The 14,752-nt window shown below is 34.2% G+C and overlaps 1 protein-coding gene across 2 annotated transcripts; it reads right to left on the reverse strand.

The window, feature by feature from the left end:
* Nucleotides 1–1,426: 1,426 nt before the first annotated feature.
* On the reverse strand, nt 1,427–13,910 carry LOC128157007 (neuronal acetylcholine receptor subunit alpha-5-like). Of its 2 annotated transcripts, XM_052819355.1 has the most exons (7): nt 13,786–13,910; nt 4,207–4,328; nt 3,905–4,086; nt 3,707–3,751; nt 3,033–3,145; nt 2,406–2,938; nt 1,427–2,093 (listed from the first exon to the last, which is right to left on the reverse strand). In XM_052819355.1, exons 2-7 carry the CDS (start codon nt 4,247–4,249, stop codon nt 1,714–1,716), a joined length of 1,296 nt encoding a protein of 431 aa, XP_052675315.1. In that variant the 5' UTR covers nt 4,250–4,328; nt 13,786–13,910; the 3' UTR covers nt 1,427–1,713. The 2 variants fall into 2 exon arrangements, with proteins under 2 accessions (XP_052675315.1, XP_052675314.1); XM_052819354.1 differs by lacking the exon at nt 13,786–13,910 and having other exon boundaries at nt 4,207–4,690.
* Nucleotides 13,911–14,752: the final 842 nt, after the last annotated feature.

The following is a 14,752-nucleotide window of genomic DNA, read 5'->3' on the forward strand; positions in this document are numbered from 1 at the left end:
GAAAGAGACAATTAAGATAAAAACAAAGCCTTAGAATTTGTATCTACATGGCGTTCGAAAAAATCACTAATTAGAAGAAATTCGTCGGAAATTTCAAAACTTATCGTGATAACAACAGAATATTGAAGTTTGAAATTCCAAGATTAAAGTTGGAAATTCCAACTTTAAATTTGGAATTCTAAAGAAAAAAATTACAATGTGGCACTATTACGCTTCCGTAATTGTACATATATCAGAGATGGACGTTCTACTTGGATTTTGATTTTCGACAATTTATGGAAAAAAATACCACATGTTGAACTTAATAATGTTTGGCAAAATATTGCATATAGAGAACTTGTACTTCATATCGCTTGATAGCTAGTCTTTGTCAGTTTATAAGGGTTGACAAATGGATTATAGATATACTGTTTACTCAAAAGAAAACCCGGTTTGCTGTCAGACTTCAACTTTTCTCTTGTAGCTATTTATTTTGAGTACTGTAACCGTAGATTGGTACAATCAAAAAATAGATTCATTAAAATATGAGAAAAATAACCAAGATGTTAGCATATTTCTGTGGAAAAAAATTCCAAAGGCGTACAGTTTTTACTTTTTCTTTTATGTAAATTACCTTTAATCGATAAACAGGGCGTGTAGATTTTAGTCCTGTCAATTACTTGACAGTTTCAGCCGCTGTAGATTTCGACCAATCTGTATTATTGGGTGATCAAATACGGTCGGGAGTGATCAAATCTAGTCCGAGCTTTATAATAGAATTTTCGACCGTATTTGATCACCTCATACATGTAATATTCAAAGAATCATTACTGATTACTTATATTTGCACAATTTTCAGCAATTGTACGATTAAATGTTCAAAATAATTTTTGATGAAATGTATAGGATTATACATTACAAAATCGATTCGTAGTTTTATCTAAGACAAAGACACAGGAACATTTTAATATATAAATATCAGTAATAAGAAATCAATTTTTTTAAATATTCATATGCGATGACCAAATACGATCGGGCGTGATTAAATCGACCATAAAGACATTCGGGCTTTATTGGATTTTATCATTCTCGACCGTATATGATCACTTCATAATACTAAAAGATTGATAATATTTCATTTAAGAAAAAAGACGAACTACACCAGTATGTATTGGTACATGTATCGAAGGAGCTTGCGTTTTTTACGCAATATAATATGACACGTTTCGGGGGCATATACGGAACTATAGCTCTTCCGTCGCTTCACTCGATTTTTTTCTGTGTAGTTCTGTTGTTATGACGGACGGAAGAACACACGATATAAGACTTATTATCCCAACTTGCTGACAAGAGGTTGGTGATAATACAACTGAAATATCGTCATTTATAAAGAGCCACGTGCAAACACACACGCACCTTTAACTTCGTTATAATTAAACAAAACCTCTAACAAGAATTGCTTTATTTCTACATACGCATATTCCACCAACTAACAACAGAAGTACGACAAGAAATACGTGCATTATAATGATATGTTTCTTGTACGGCATACATATAAAGCAAAGCTTTTCTAATTGTCAGATATCCTTTGCCAGTGTGCATACGGCAACATTTTCCCAATTTTTTTTCTTTACTCAGCCTTGATGAATTTAATGTCTCTTTCTGGCACTTTACTTGACAGATCCACGTCACAGGTGAGCTAAGACAAGCCCTGTGCATTGCTACTAACAACTATTAGTTTGTATCGCACGTTGCCATAATAACTGCATAGATTATTATCATGATAATGATCAACCATAGGTACACTCGAAAAAATAAAGCATCGAGAATTTTGGCAACATCCTGCCATTTCAGCCTTTTTCTGATTGGGTCTACATGTATGTCCTTAAAGTTTCCTCCCTTCTCCTGTAAAGAAACCACACCGACACTAGAGTTATCGGTGCTGCGACAACAGGTGTAGTGTCTCCAACACACCATTTTTGCAACAAATATCGAAATGCTTTCCGTGAAATTTGAAATTTCCTCGTCTTCAGATTTGAAATGGGTGTGTATTACAAGTATGGTTAAGAACACCGCGGAGACACCAATTGCAAGCATCAAGTTCAAGAATACCGCTGAAAAGAATAAAATAACATAAGTTACAAAAATCTATGAACGTTAACTCTTTGAAATAGTTCATAAGAAATCAGAAAATTTGTTTACACAAAAATAAATGATCATGCGCATATCTAGAAGGGAAGGGGGAGGGGGCTCATGGGGTCCAGACCCCCCCCCCTGTAAATTCAAATTTCTTTAAATTTACATTATGGAATTACCAAATATATGCCCAAGCCCCCCTCCCCCTCGGCAAACTAAAATAACTGTCGGACCCCCCCCCCCCCCCTTGAAAGATTTTCTGGATCCCCGCATGAATGTTAAATACGTACAAAGATACGATGTGCTTGTAGATGTTGTTGGGATGTTGTCCGATACCAGTGTTAAGTACACGGCGAACGCTAGCAGCACAGTGAGACAATAACCCAGTTTCTCCCCAGCATCCACCGGGATTTTGAAAACAAAACAGGTCATGGACACCAGGAAAAACAGGGGGAGGATCGTACTCAGCAAATGGAACGGCGTGCGACGTTCAAAAGTGAAACTAAAGTCCACTTGAGAATAGACTTCGGATCCATGTAAAACTATACTTGTACTCGCATTACTCCGAATGTACGACCACTCCCCATTTTCTTGATATGACGTAAGAATGATTGGAACGTCATTAAGCGACAGAGAAAGTTGGTTGGACGTGTAGCCGCGTGTCGTTAGAATGATGCTACAGGTCTGTACGTCAAACGGGTAAAACGTGGCGTCGATGTCACATGACGTGTCGTAGATATTTCCCGGGGACCACGTGATTTCTCCATTTTGAGCAATTTTGATAGGCAAGGTTTTATCGCTTATCAATCCTAAATTACTGACTCTGCAATGGAAAAAAATAGTTAGAGGTTCATCAGTAGCTTCTTTTTCAAAACTGATCTTCAGGTATTGGCATCTTGTTTGTTTCTTGAACTTACGAATTTTCGACCACTATAGGAGGAATAAAGAGGACGCTTTCTGTGCTGTATATGGCTTCAATGTCGGAGTAGGAGGCACTGCTACTCCAGTTGAGCCTTGTGTCGTTCCAGATCTAGTGATACCAAGTCAAAGTTTATCTATCCATAGTAATAAAACATTTAGTCGCAAGAATATAACAGTGGGGGCATACCATAATCATACAGACCCTGAAACGTATGGTGTTCCGATGGGGCCAATTCGACCTTCGCACTTTCGCCTTTAGGTCGAAGATGCGAGAGTGCGAAGTTGCGAGGGCAAAAGTGCGAGAGTGAGACGGCGAAGGAGCGAAAGTGCGAAGATGCGACGGCGAAGCGCGAAGATGCGATGGCGAAAGGCATCTTCGCGCTTCGCCGTCGCATCTTCGCACTTTCGCTTCTTCGCCGTCGCACCTTCGCACTTTCGCACTTTCGCACCTCGATCTAAAGGCGAAAGTGCGAAGGTCGAAGTGGCCCCATCGGAACACCTTAGAAACGTGCTACTATACCAGTTGCACGCGGTTCGGTTCGGTTCGATACGCTTCTTGAACGGTACGGTTCGCATTGTGAACGACACGGTTCGTTATAGAGGTGTGGTAGCACGTTTCAGGGTCTGTTTATTTAATTATAAAGATAGAACAATACTAGTTAGTACTTACAAAAGTAAAGTAAGCCACAGAAGACATTGTCTGCTCCCGAATGTTCTAAAAAATGCATAAAATTCTTTGATAAAAATAATTTATGAGAAAGAAATGAAATCAATGGTCTAAAAAATACCAAATATTCGTTAATAAAACCGTTTAAGAGAAAGAAATGAAATCAAACTCGGCGCATTTGTAAGTTCTGCAGGCACTGACTAGATCTTTGATAGAAAGAAGCTTGATGTTGCATCGTATGTCACTGATGGGAGCTGGTCTGGAATTTTTCTGGTAGGACCCAAAGAGATCAGACCTCAAGGACTCTTCTCGGGCTGATGTGTATAATGTGTTCACTGTGGACAGGGAACCAGTTAAACCGGACAGCTGTCCTACTGCAAAACCTTAAAACAGAGATATTCTTTATAAGAATAAAACATATCTAAGAGAAACAAAATTGAGAGAGAAAAATTCGTCGATACAACGGAGAGAATTATCCAATAAAGAATAAATCAATTTCTTACCTTTGAAACAACAGAATATTAGATATATCAGCATAGCTCTCATTTTCGTTATGTCACTGCAAGACGTCAAGAGGTTAAGTTACAGAAGCCACTTAATTCTTTATTTATACCCTCGCGGATTTCTGCAAGATTGACGTATATTAATCATTTAATCTCATACACTTATGAAGATTCAGAGGATTAAAACTCCACAGTTTTTGTTTTACTCCAAACGAAATCACATATTTATTTGACGTCTTTGTGATGAAACGCGAGCATGATATTACATATTTTCAAAGCCTATTTTGATTTCGACTTTATACAGTGCATTTGGACTAAGACACAGGAACAGATGCTAAATATAGATTCAGAGAATTATAACTCAACAGGTCTCATTTGGTCCTCAACGAAATCACAGATTCATCTGACTTTTTTGTACTAAACCACGAGTATAATACATTTTCAAAAGCCTATTTAAAATTTCGACTTTAGACAGTACCTCTCGGGCGGATATTTTAAGAATTAAATCCACAACAAGTGTGCTCGGACTAGGACACAGGAACAATTGATCAACGTAGAATTATATAATTATATTATATAAATTGGTATTCTAAGAGGGTGCTGGTTAAATATTTAAAGAGACCTTACGATTTGAGATCAAATTTTGAAATTTTATTTTTTCATATCTATGTTTGAAAAGGTTTACTTTGGCATTTCGGGTCACTTGGACTTAAAAACGTCGGTCAGGGTCATAAGGCATCTGGTTTGATATAAATATATAGCAGTTTATCAGAGACAACCACATAAATATTTGTCATAATAAAATAAAATACCCTATACCTATTGCCTAATAATACACAAGGTACATGTACCCATCGCCTCCATCTTGGATTTATTTCAAACTGTCTCATCAGGTGAAAATTTTGCTTAAAACTCTTCGTTAAAATTATTTTGCGATCCTCTCCGTCTCCCAGACTTTTGAAAACGGTACACTGTAGTTGAAAATGCCCCCAAAATTTTTTTTCCCACAAAGAAAACAATATCAGGATTTCAAACGAAAACATTCTTATAACGTGTTCAGAAAATCCAATACAAGTCCTGTGAGCTATTCGAGACTTACTATACAGATGATATAAGGAAATATTTAAAATAACATTGTCATATCTCGGGACTTATTTTCCTCCCAAACATCTCTGGGTCATTTTGCCATTATTTTTTAAAAAGCAGTATATTCTGCTGAATTTAGTATTCCTCACACGTTCCAAACTCGTGGAGAGAAGACTCGGAGTCACCAAAGTAATTTAAAAACGGCTGCATGTCGTAAATTAGTAGGATTTTGCATAAATTGTCTTCTGTTGCTATATTCGACCTGTATTTTTGATAAAACTAAATTCATTTCAATTTTTTCATCGTAAAAAAATTAAAGATTTTAATAAAACAATGTGCAAAAAAATCAACAAAATTTTCACTTTTCTATGCTATGCGCCCAGATTCCTGCCGAATTTACATCTTATGCGCCCACTTTCAAATTCATATATATATAATACAGCGTTAAAAGCACGGTTGTAAATCAATGCAAATGATGCACAGGTTTACACATAAGAAGATAATTTGCGAATGAGATATTCTTACAATTCATCATGGACAGAAAACTGCGGAGAAACCTATCCATGCGCTGATATACATGTAAATAAAAGCACTGAGAGTACTGGAAAGCAGTTAGCAAGCTTGTTTTCAATTTGTTGAGAATATATCCATTAAAGTGACACAGTGACTCAAAAAAGATATTTAATCTACTTTTTCATAACGGCAACTTAGTTTACAAGTCGGTAAAACTCATCCGGAATTTGCTCATGTAAACAAACCGAGTTCACGTGGTTGCGATTGCTGTCTAAAATTAGTTACAGTAGGATTTGTGCACTGAGAAAATAATTTGTATATGAAGTTAGTCGATGTCTGTAATAAGATATATTCATTCATAGAGAGTACATCTTAATAATATACAAATAGTATTAGTTCTTGAGGACACCAGGTCTCACCCATAGGCCGTCTGATTATGATACTATTGTGACCGCATAGATTTTACGGTGCTAGGGTATTCTTCTGGATCTGTATATCCGCCGTGTGCAGTACGAACGGGGTGAGGGAATGTTGGCGTAAAAGGTATAAGTAGTATAAGGTTGAGGCGCGCTGTGGGCCGTAAGGTAAAAACGAAGGTAGGTTTGCCGTATTCCCGAAGGTCCACCAGTATACAGTTCCAGAGAAATAAACCAAGTGATGAAGGATTCCGTATTTATTGGACGAGATTCAACGACGGCAACATTATAACATTTTAACAGAAAGACATTTTACAAACAAGTCGGATATGGCCAGTATTGGCCTCCGGACTCAAGGCTCTGGGCGAGTCGGACGTGGCCGAGGCTGGCCGCCGTATTCCAGACTGACGATTGACATATTGTACATAGCTATATATAAGAATCTGAACAATGAGTATAAATTGACAGGTGATAACATAGGTTAGCTGAGTGAAAGGTTCACAGATATAAAATAATTAAATAAACTCAATAAGTCTTTGATGTCCAAGAAATGAAACACTGATAATTGCACAATGTTGTTTTAAGAGATTAACAGTCCTTGAGACATGACACTCTGTCTCTTTGAAATCACATTAAGAGTCCGAAAAGTGTCAATCACTAAATAAATAAGTAACTTTGTAAGAAATAAACTGTGAGAAAATATTACGAAACAGATGTTGAATTTTAAAAGTAAAGTCCAAAATAAAGTTATAATTAAACACTGAATTTTGCACGGTGATAGTTTCCCGGTATTATCACCATGTAAAATGTATATTTTACATGTTCCGACTATTTTCTATAGTTTAGCTTGTTGGTAAATTAACGTTATTCACTCTTCTTAATTATCGTGAAATTCCTCCTGACTGTGATGTGATAGAATGTAAATTAATGTTTATCAAACGCCTTAACTGTAACAAAGAAATAGGACATCAAAGTAATCAAGTGTAGCTTTGGGAAAGATACTTATTAGAAAGGCGGGATTGAAGGACAATGGTTTCAACTAAGAAATGTGTGTTTGACACTAATAGAGTTAATGCAATTACATAACAATTAGCGGATTAACGCAGGTGAATAAATGGGCGTTTACCTGGACGATGGTCAGTTAGGATCAAGAAATATATTCTCTGATTGGGTGATTTATACATGTCAATTATTTAGAGGGTCACGCCAGTAATATAATATTATATGTTTTAGAGATGTTTGAAGTTAGTTGAATAGAGTCAGAGTTCGATAGATAGAGGTTAAGAGTCAAGATACAAGTCGTCCGTCTAATCCGTTACGTTTTCCCTCACTGTCATATGTAGGTTAACATTAAGTTAGAATTATTTATAAGCGAGTTTCCCCTTTTTAATGTGTACGGAGTGGAGAGTAACTGTTTGTATAATTGTGTTATTAACTGGAATAAATGTGGAAAATACAGCGAGTGTTGAGCTAATTCCCTAGTAATCGCCCGGTACAGAAAATACCCCATACGGTACAAAACCGGCGGTTATACTATGCCAGGCTGTACAGTATTTGCATTCTCTTGCGCTTGTGTGGCTATGAGGCGGAAAGGAAGCTTAATATTTATGTGGTAGCCCAATGATTAATTTTATTTTTCTCTTTTTAATTGATTTTCTTTTCTTTTGGACACCGTAATTTTTCAAAAGTTTTTCTTTTCATATGATATATAAAATATGTGTAAAATTTCAACATTAGCCAATTCATGGGTTCATGGGTCCGTGCATCACCATGTCTCTTTAATATTTCATTTAGGGACCTTATAGAGATCCATTACAAGTTTTACCCTTAAAGTTCAAGCTTGAAGTTTTTATCATATAAGTTTTGGTAAGCCCAGTAGGATGCAACTCGGATAAATTTTTACTTCAATACTATCCAACATTCTTGAACGTATCTCGTATTAAATTTATTTGTTTTATATTGTAAATTGGAAAGTAAAGCAAACGAGGCGGTAGCGGATTCAGAACGTCTAATTTTAATTAAATTGGAAAGTAAAGGTTCTTAAAATTCATAGAGTGAATTCAGGGGAAAGCTCAATTCGTTATACTTGCTTAAGTAAACGTTAAGTAAAAATTCAAAAACAAAACAAAAGTTCAACAAGTTGTATTTAAGTTGGTGAAAAAGGTGCATCGTATTTAAACGTGAGTTTCGGATTTGCATTACAAACAATTGTGAACAAATATCTCTCGAAAAAATGTAGATTGTATTGCGGCTTCGTAGATTTCAAGCGTGCCTTTGACACAGTGGATAGGGTTAAAATGTGGAATAAAATTTCAATGTATGGAATCAGAGGTAAACCTCTGAAGATTTTACGTTCACTTTATAATAATATTAAGTCTTGTGTTTTATTAGATGGTAAGTTATCAGATTTTTTTGTGAATAATCTTGGTGTTTTACAAGGGGAAATAATTTCCCCTCTCCTTTTTTCCCTTTATGTCAATGATTGCGAAATGGAATTTTTAAGCAATGGAAATACTCCAATTGAATTACAAAAGCTATCCTTATTTTTACTGATGTACGCAGACGACATGGTTATTTTTGCTCAGTCTGCTGCTGACTTACAGTCAATGTTGAATACTTTAGAAAATTATACAGAGAAATGGTCGTTAACGGTTAATGTAAACAAAACAAAAATAATGTTTTTTAGAAATGGGGGAATTTTGCGAACAGAAGATGTGTGGTTTTATAAGTGTGAACAAATTGAAGTAGTGAACAGTTTTTGTTATCTAGGACTTTTGTTGAATTACAATGGCAAATTTCATGTTACGCAGAAACAATTGTCATTACAATGTATGAAGGCGCTTTTTGCACTGAAAAGGAAATGTTGTAATATGAGTCTTAATTTTACTACGCTTTTGTCCCTTTTTGACACTTATGTAGGAAGCATTGCTTACTACGGTTGTGAAGTCTGGGGCTTTCATTCTGCCCCAGATATAGAAAAAATTCATCTTAATTATTGTAAAAACATACTTAATGTTAAAAGGGGCACATCTAATGCAGTTATTTATTGTGAATTGGGCAGAATGCCTCTGCAATGTATCAGAAAAATACGTATTTTAAGATATTGGATGAAACTTTTATCATCAAGAAATTGCATTTTGAATTCATGTTATGTTAATATGTATAATGAAACTTTAGGTAAAAACAAATGTAAAAACTGGGCTGCAGAGATCAAGAATATGTTAACAAGTATTGGGCTAATGAACTTATGGGAAAACCAATTTTTTGAAAAGCCAGAAATTATTTTAACGATCGCCAAGCAACGTATTTTTGATAATTTTAAACAGTCTTTACTAGCTGACATAAATGCCTCTTCCAAATGTACAATCTATAGATATTTAGTTGATCATTGTACCTTGCAGTCATATCTAACAAAAAGAATTCCTTTACAATATAAGAAACTTATATGTAAATTAAGATTATCATCCCATTGTCTTACCATCGAAACTGGCAGATATAACAATGTTCCATTACAAAGACGTTTATGTCCTCTATGTACTTTAGATATAGAAGATGAATATCATTTTATATTGAAATGTCCCTATTACTGTAACTTAAGAGAAAAATTCCTTAAGAAGTTTTATTGTATTAAACCCTCTGTCTTTAAATTAATTCTATTATTGTCAACACAAAATGTAAAGGATTTGTGCAATTTAGGTAAATATATTAAGAATGCTTTTGTAATCAGAAAACTTCATGTATAAACTTGCCTTTTTCAAGTGACCAGTATATGTATTATAACATGTGTATATTAATTGTATATGTCTATGAGCTGTACAGCTGTTGACTAATAAACAATACAATACAAGACAACAACTTGATAACGTGCGGAAGTTCAAGCACGGACAGTCCGATGTGATTTTGTTCACAAAATCTATACCAACATGCGGAAATCCAACATAGTTATACCAACATCACACCGTCCAGACCTCTACTGTGGGGGGTTTCAGCACAGTAAGCCCAAAATAACATACTCTTAAACTCTTTATGTGTTGGTGAATTCCATCACAATTTGCTCAATCAAACTCTTTCAGGTCTTAAACTATTCCTTTTTTTAAAGCAAATAGATGGTGATGACATGACACATAAAAAAACATTCACATGCACATTTTAAAAGCTGTAAAGATCTATTGTCCAGCAATTATTTCATTGCCGAAATTAAGTGACAAATATATCTGATTAAAAGTTGGTGAGATTAACATTTATGTCTCATGAAAGCGTCTTCATTTTTTTTTTGTTATACAAACTATTACGCACGTTTATCTAGCTGAGGGAAAAATGTTCAAAGAGTAGCTGGTATATTTTAAATCTATTTTCTAGTTCAGTTTAGAAATCTTTGATAATAAATTTTTAATGTAACACAAGCTAAAAAATGACAAAAAATCTACATTTTAAGTATTAGACAGGTGATATTCTCACAATGCGTTTCATCTTAATTTTTCTAATGTCTACTAATTTTTATGATGCGCATATTAAAACCAATGGTTTGAACTCAAATTGTTTCCAGTATAGGAATACATTTAAAATTAATTAAATCCTCTTTCAAGTCGGATTCACATGTATGTACATATAAGATAACGGGAATTCGATCATCCCGCAAGTAAACAACCCCCCCCCCCCCAAAAAAAAAAAAAAAACAAAACAAAACAAAAACAAAAAAACAAAAACCCAAAACAAACAAACAAAAAAAAAACAAACAAAAAAACCCCAAACAAACAAACAAACATAAAAGATTCTTTATGCTTGATTGAAAAAAGGACATCTAAAATAACTACTATTAATTGCATTTAATAAAAATGTAGGAGAGTACCAGTTCTGTCTACATCAGACAATAACACATTTGTTTAGTTAGGAAAGTATACGTATTTCGGATTTTCTCATTAATATCTACGCTGTAGTATGTAACATCGGATATGCATATTTCCGCCACAAAACCAAAATATTTTCATAATGAATCTAATTCTAATGCATAAAGAACAAGTGGACGGTTTTATCTTATTACGCATTGTACTACAATTTTCCTTTCCTCGATTTATCTCTCTCAAATTACTGCGGATCCAGTAAATGCGTTAATTGTAATGTTGACATTAAATATGTCGTTTAATTGTTCAACTCTGAAACAAATGTAGTAAAATGCTTGCTTCATTAAAATGTACAATCGCTATATCAGTTTATAATAGAGATATTTGTGATTCTTGTTCTAAAATTGGCACATATATAACTGACCCAGCTTTTAGTCATCTCAATACTTTGATTTATCATAGAGTCGCTTCCTCGAAGTTTCCCCGATTGCCTTATAGTTTTAGTTATATGACATAAAGAGTTTAGCCTAATACTTGTACACGCTACTCGTTTAAAAAGGGGAAGGAGCTTTTGGAACCCTGTCCTTTAAATTTACAAAGTTATCAAATTTTCGTAAAAATCTTACAATAAAAACAGACGTTGAACATCCCCCATTTCTCCGGAAAACTTGGACACCATTTGTAAGTCTCTCAGTGTATATATACACAATTTAAGCACATTTATGATAATATGAGTACAAAACATTTTGTTTACCATAAAGAATGGTAATAATTATTACACTATCTGGTAAACTGTATTGCAAAAACAAGTGCCTGTAATTCAAGGTGAAATGAAGTCATTCCAACTGCAGTTCCTTTTCTTCGAGAGAAAATGGCACGTGTACTAGATTCAGCGGAGGCCTGAGATAGTCTAGCGATAGTCGAGTACTCGTTGATTTATTCATAACCGAGTGTCCTTTCCATATAACATAGGCGTCGGAACCGGGGAGGGGGGGGGGGTTAGCCCTCCCCCTTTTTTTGCAAAGTTATACCTAACCATTAGGCACATAGCATCATAGAGGGTTCAGCCCCCCCCCCCTTTTTTTTCTCGCAGCAAACATAATTGTTCCTAAGTTTACCTTGATAAGATTGAAATACTGAGAAGTTGGAGTCATAGGTATACTACCCCCCCCCCCCCCCCCCCTTCGGATTAGGAGTTTATGATATTGGGAATTAGGTTCATGGTTTTTTTTTGCCTGTCAAGATTTCTGAGGATACGTCTACCACCCCCCCCCCCCCTTTCAATTTGCTTCCGACGCCACTGTATAAAATAATGCAACTATCACCAAGTCACATACTGTCGTTAATTAAATAAAAAAAATTTAAAAAATTATAATTATTTGTAATAAATGAATTTCATTTAAAATTTGATTTGTGTTGGCAAATGCCCTAGCTTTTCCTTTTTTCTGTGTCGCTTACACATAATTGAGTAACAAATGAAACTACCCCACAGTCAAGTTATCTGTTACAAGTTTGAAGAGAAAATATCATACTTTAATATTTAATTAATGTTTTGCCGACATTAATGTTTTTGCCGACTTTAATGGAGGAAATCTGTCTAGTGAAAACGTTGTTTTTCCATTTATAATGTATTTTTCATTTATGCTGAGGCTTAATTAATCGAAGAAAATTGACAAACTGTGTGATGTTAAATAGACAATTTTATATGCTTCAAGAACTGTAAAGATTTTTTCACAAAAGCTATCAAATGCAGACACAATTACTGCATTTTCAAAACATTAACAGATGAAATTACCATACAGTCGTAATTTTCAAGAGAAAATATCATATGTTTTTGCTGACATCATTGGTGGGAATTTGTCTTGTGTAAATGCTGATAAATACTTCTCATAATGGTTCCATATTTGACATTAAGAAACGTCAAATTGTTTCCATGATTGAACGTATATATATATATATGTATAAGATTTTTTATATAAATCTATAAATCTACACTTACATGTATATGCCAATATATTAGCCGCTTATAATAAACATTTAGGGAACCTTACAGATCAAAATGCTCAGATAGAAAGCTGTTATACATTTTCATTTGTAGCCCAAAATCCTATGCGTTTAGGTGGTATGGGACACCTCCATAGTGTAATTTTAACGTACTTCTGATCGAAATAAACAATAAAATCAAGCAAAATTCTAAAAACTTTTTTCTTTCCCAAATTGTAACCTAACAGCGTAGCGCAATGGGTGTAGAGCTCTAACTACGAATCTAAAGCCTCGACTTAGAATACCGCTGTGGCTTTTTATAATTTTAACCTTTCCAAATAATTTTAAAACACATTCTTTGGTCAAATATTGTAAAAAACGGCGAAAGTATTTTGATTATAATGTACTTTTATCTTAAAATACACTGTTATCCACATTAATATCGATAAGTGTTCCATACCAACTCAAAGGGAGAGAAAAAGATGTTTCAAATTCTATCAATTTAATTTATGTAAAATTATCATGCATGAAAATTATTTAAATACATAACTTTTCAAAGATTTTTTTTCCTAAAAGAAAATTTCCTTCTGGTTGATCTATTAAATTCATTATGCAGCTCTGTGGCAACACAGCTCTCCGATAAAAAAAAAGGTTTTTGATCAATTTATTTATCCTTGCTGATGACTCAAAATAATCACTATAAATTTTTAAAAAGCAATAAGGAAAATTAAATTACATACTTATCTGTGTCACAATGTTGTTTACGTTTGATGAACAGTTTCCTTGTTTTACCTCAGATCACACCTGTAGGCATGAGACAGCTTTGATTTTAAACGGCCAGGATTCATGTTAAGACTAGAATATACATTAATATTAAAGATTGCTTTGTATTGATTCAAGATGGATGCGTCGAATCCTTAAATCCAATAATATTACCATTTTCCTTTTAAAACACATATTTTTTTTCGCATTCCAACCTTACACTACTTTTAACGGGGACCATGTGTTGTTATTATTCAATCGTATTTGTCTCTGGTTTTAAGCTCTTTAATCATCCATTTCATAAGGTGAGAACACTCTTTATTGGAACATGTAAGATCATTAAAGGAACATGACACACAGTATAATGTTACATATTTTTAAATCTCTTCTTGAAAAAAAAACCCCAACCCAAATATCAAAATAAAGTTTCCTTGCATCAGATGATATGTAAAAGATTTTTAAATGCTTGAAAATATTGAAGTATTTTAAATATACATTGTAGTTATCTATTAAACGTTTTAGGTAGGTATACGTAGTTATTAGATCTAGCTAATCAAATGGATTATGTTGTTTTATTACAGATTAAATATTTTCGTCATATTGGAACCATTTTAACAAGACCTTGGACTTTCAGTAGAACGTTACTATTTCTTGCGTCAAAACAAGTTAAAAATGACGCTGGTTTCAAGCTAAATATACGCCGTTTGCGTAGTCTTACCTCAAAAGCCAGACAAATCTTATTTATTTCAAAGAGCAATGACCGAGTGGCCTTCAATGAAATAGACAGGTCTACGTCACATTGCTGTCTGACACCAACTACCCAAAGTCCAAGCTCCTGTTAAAATGGTTCTATGTGTATGAATTAAGTTTTTCTTAGCTGTTGAAATCGATCTATAGAACTGCAATATAATGCTATTTTGTATCTTAGTGTGTTCTATTGCCCTG

Source organism: Crassostrea angulata, chromosome 7 (genome assembly GCF_025612915.1).
Source record: "Crassostrea angulata isolate pt1a10 chromosome 7, ASM2561291v2, whole genome shotgun sequence".
NCBI classification, from domain to species: Eukaryota; Metazoa; Mollusca; class Bivalvia; order Ostreida; family Ostreidae; genus Magallana; species Magallana angulata.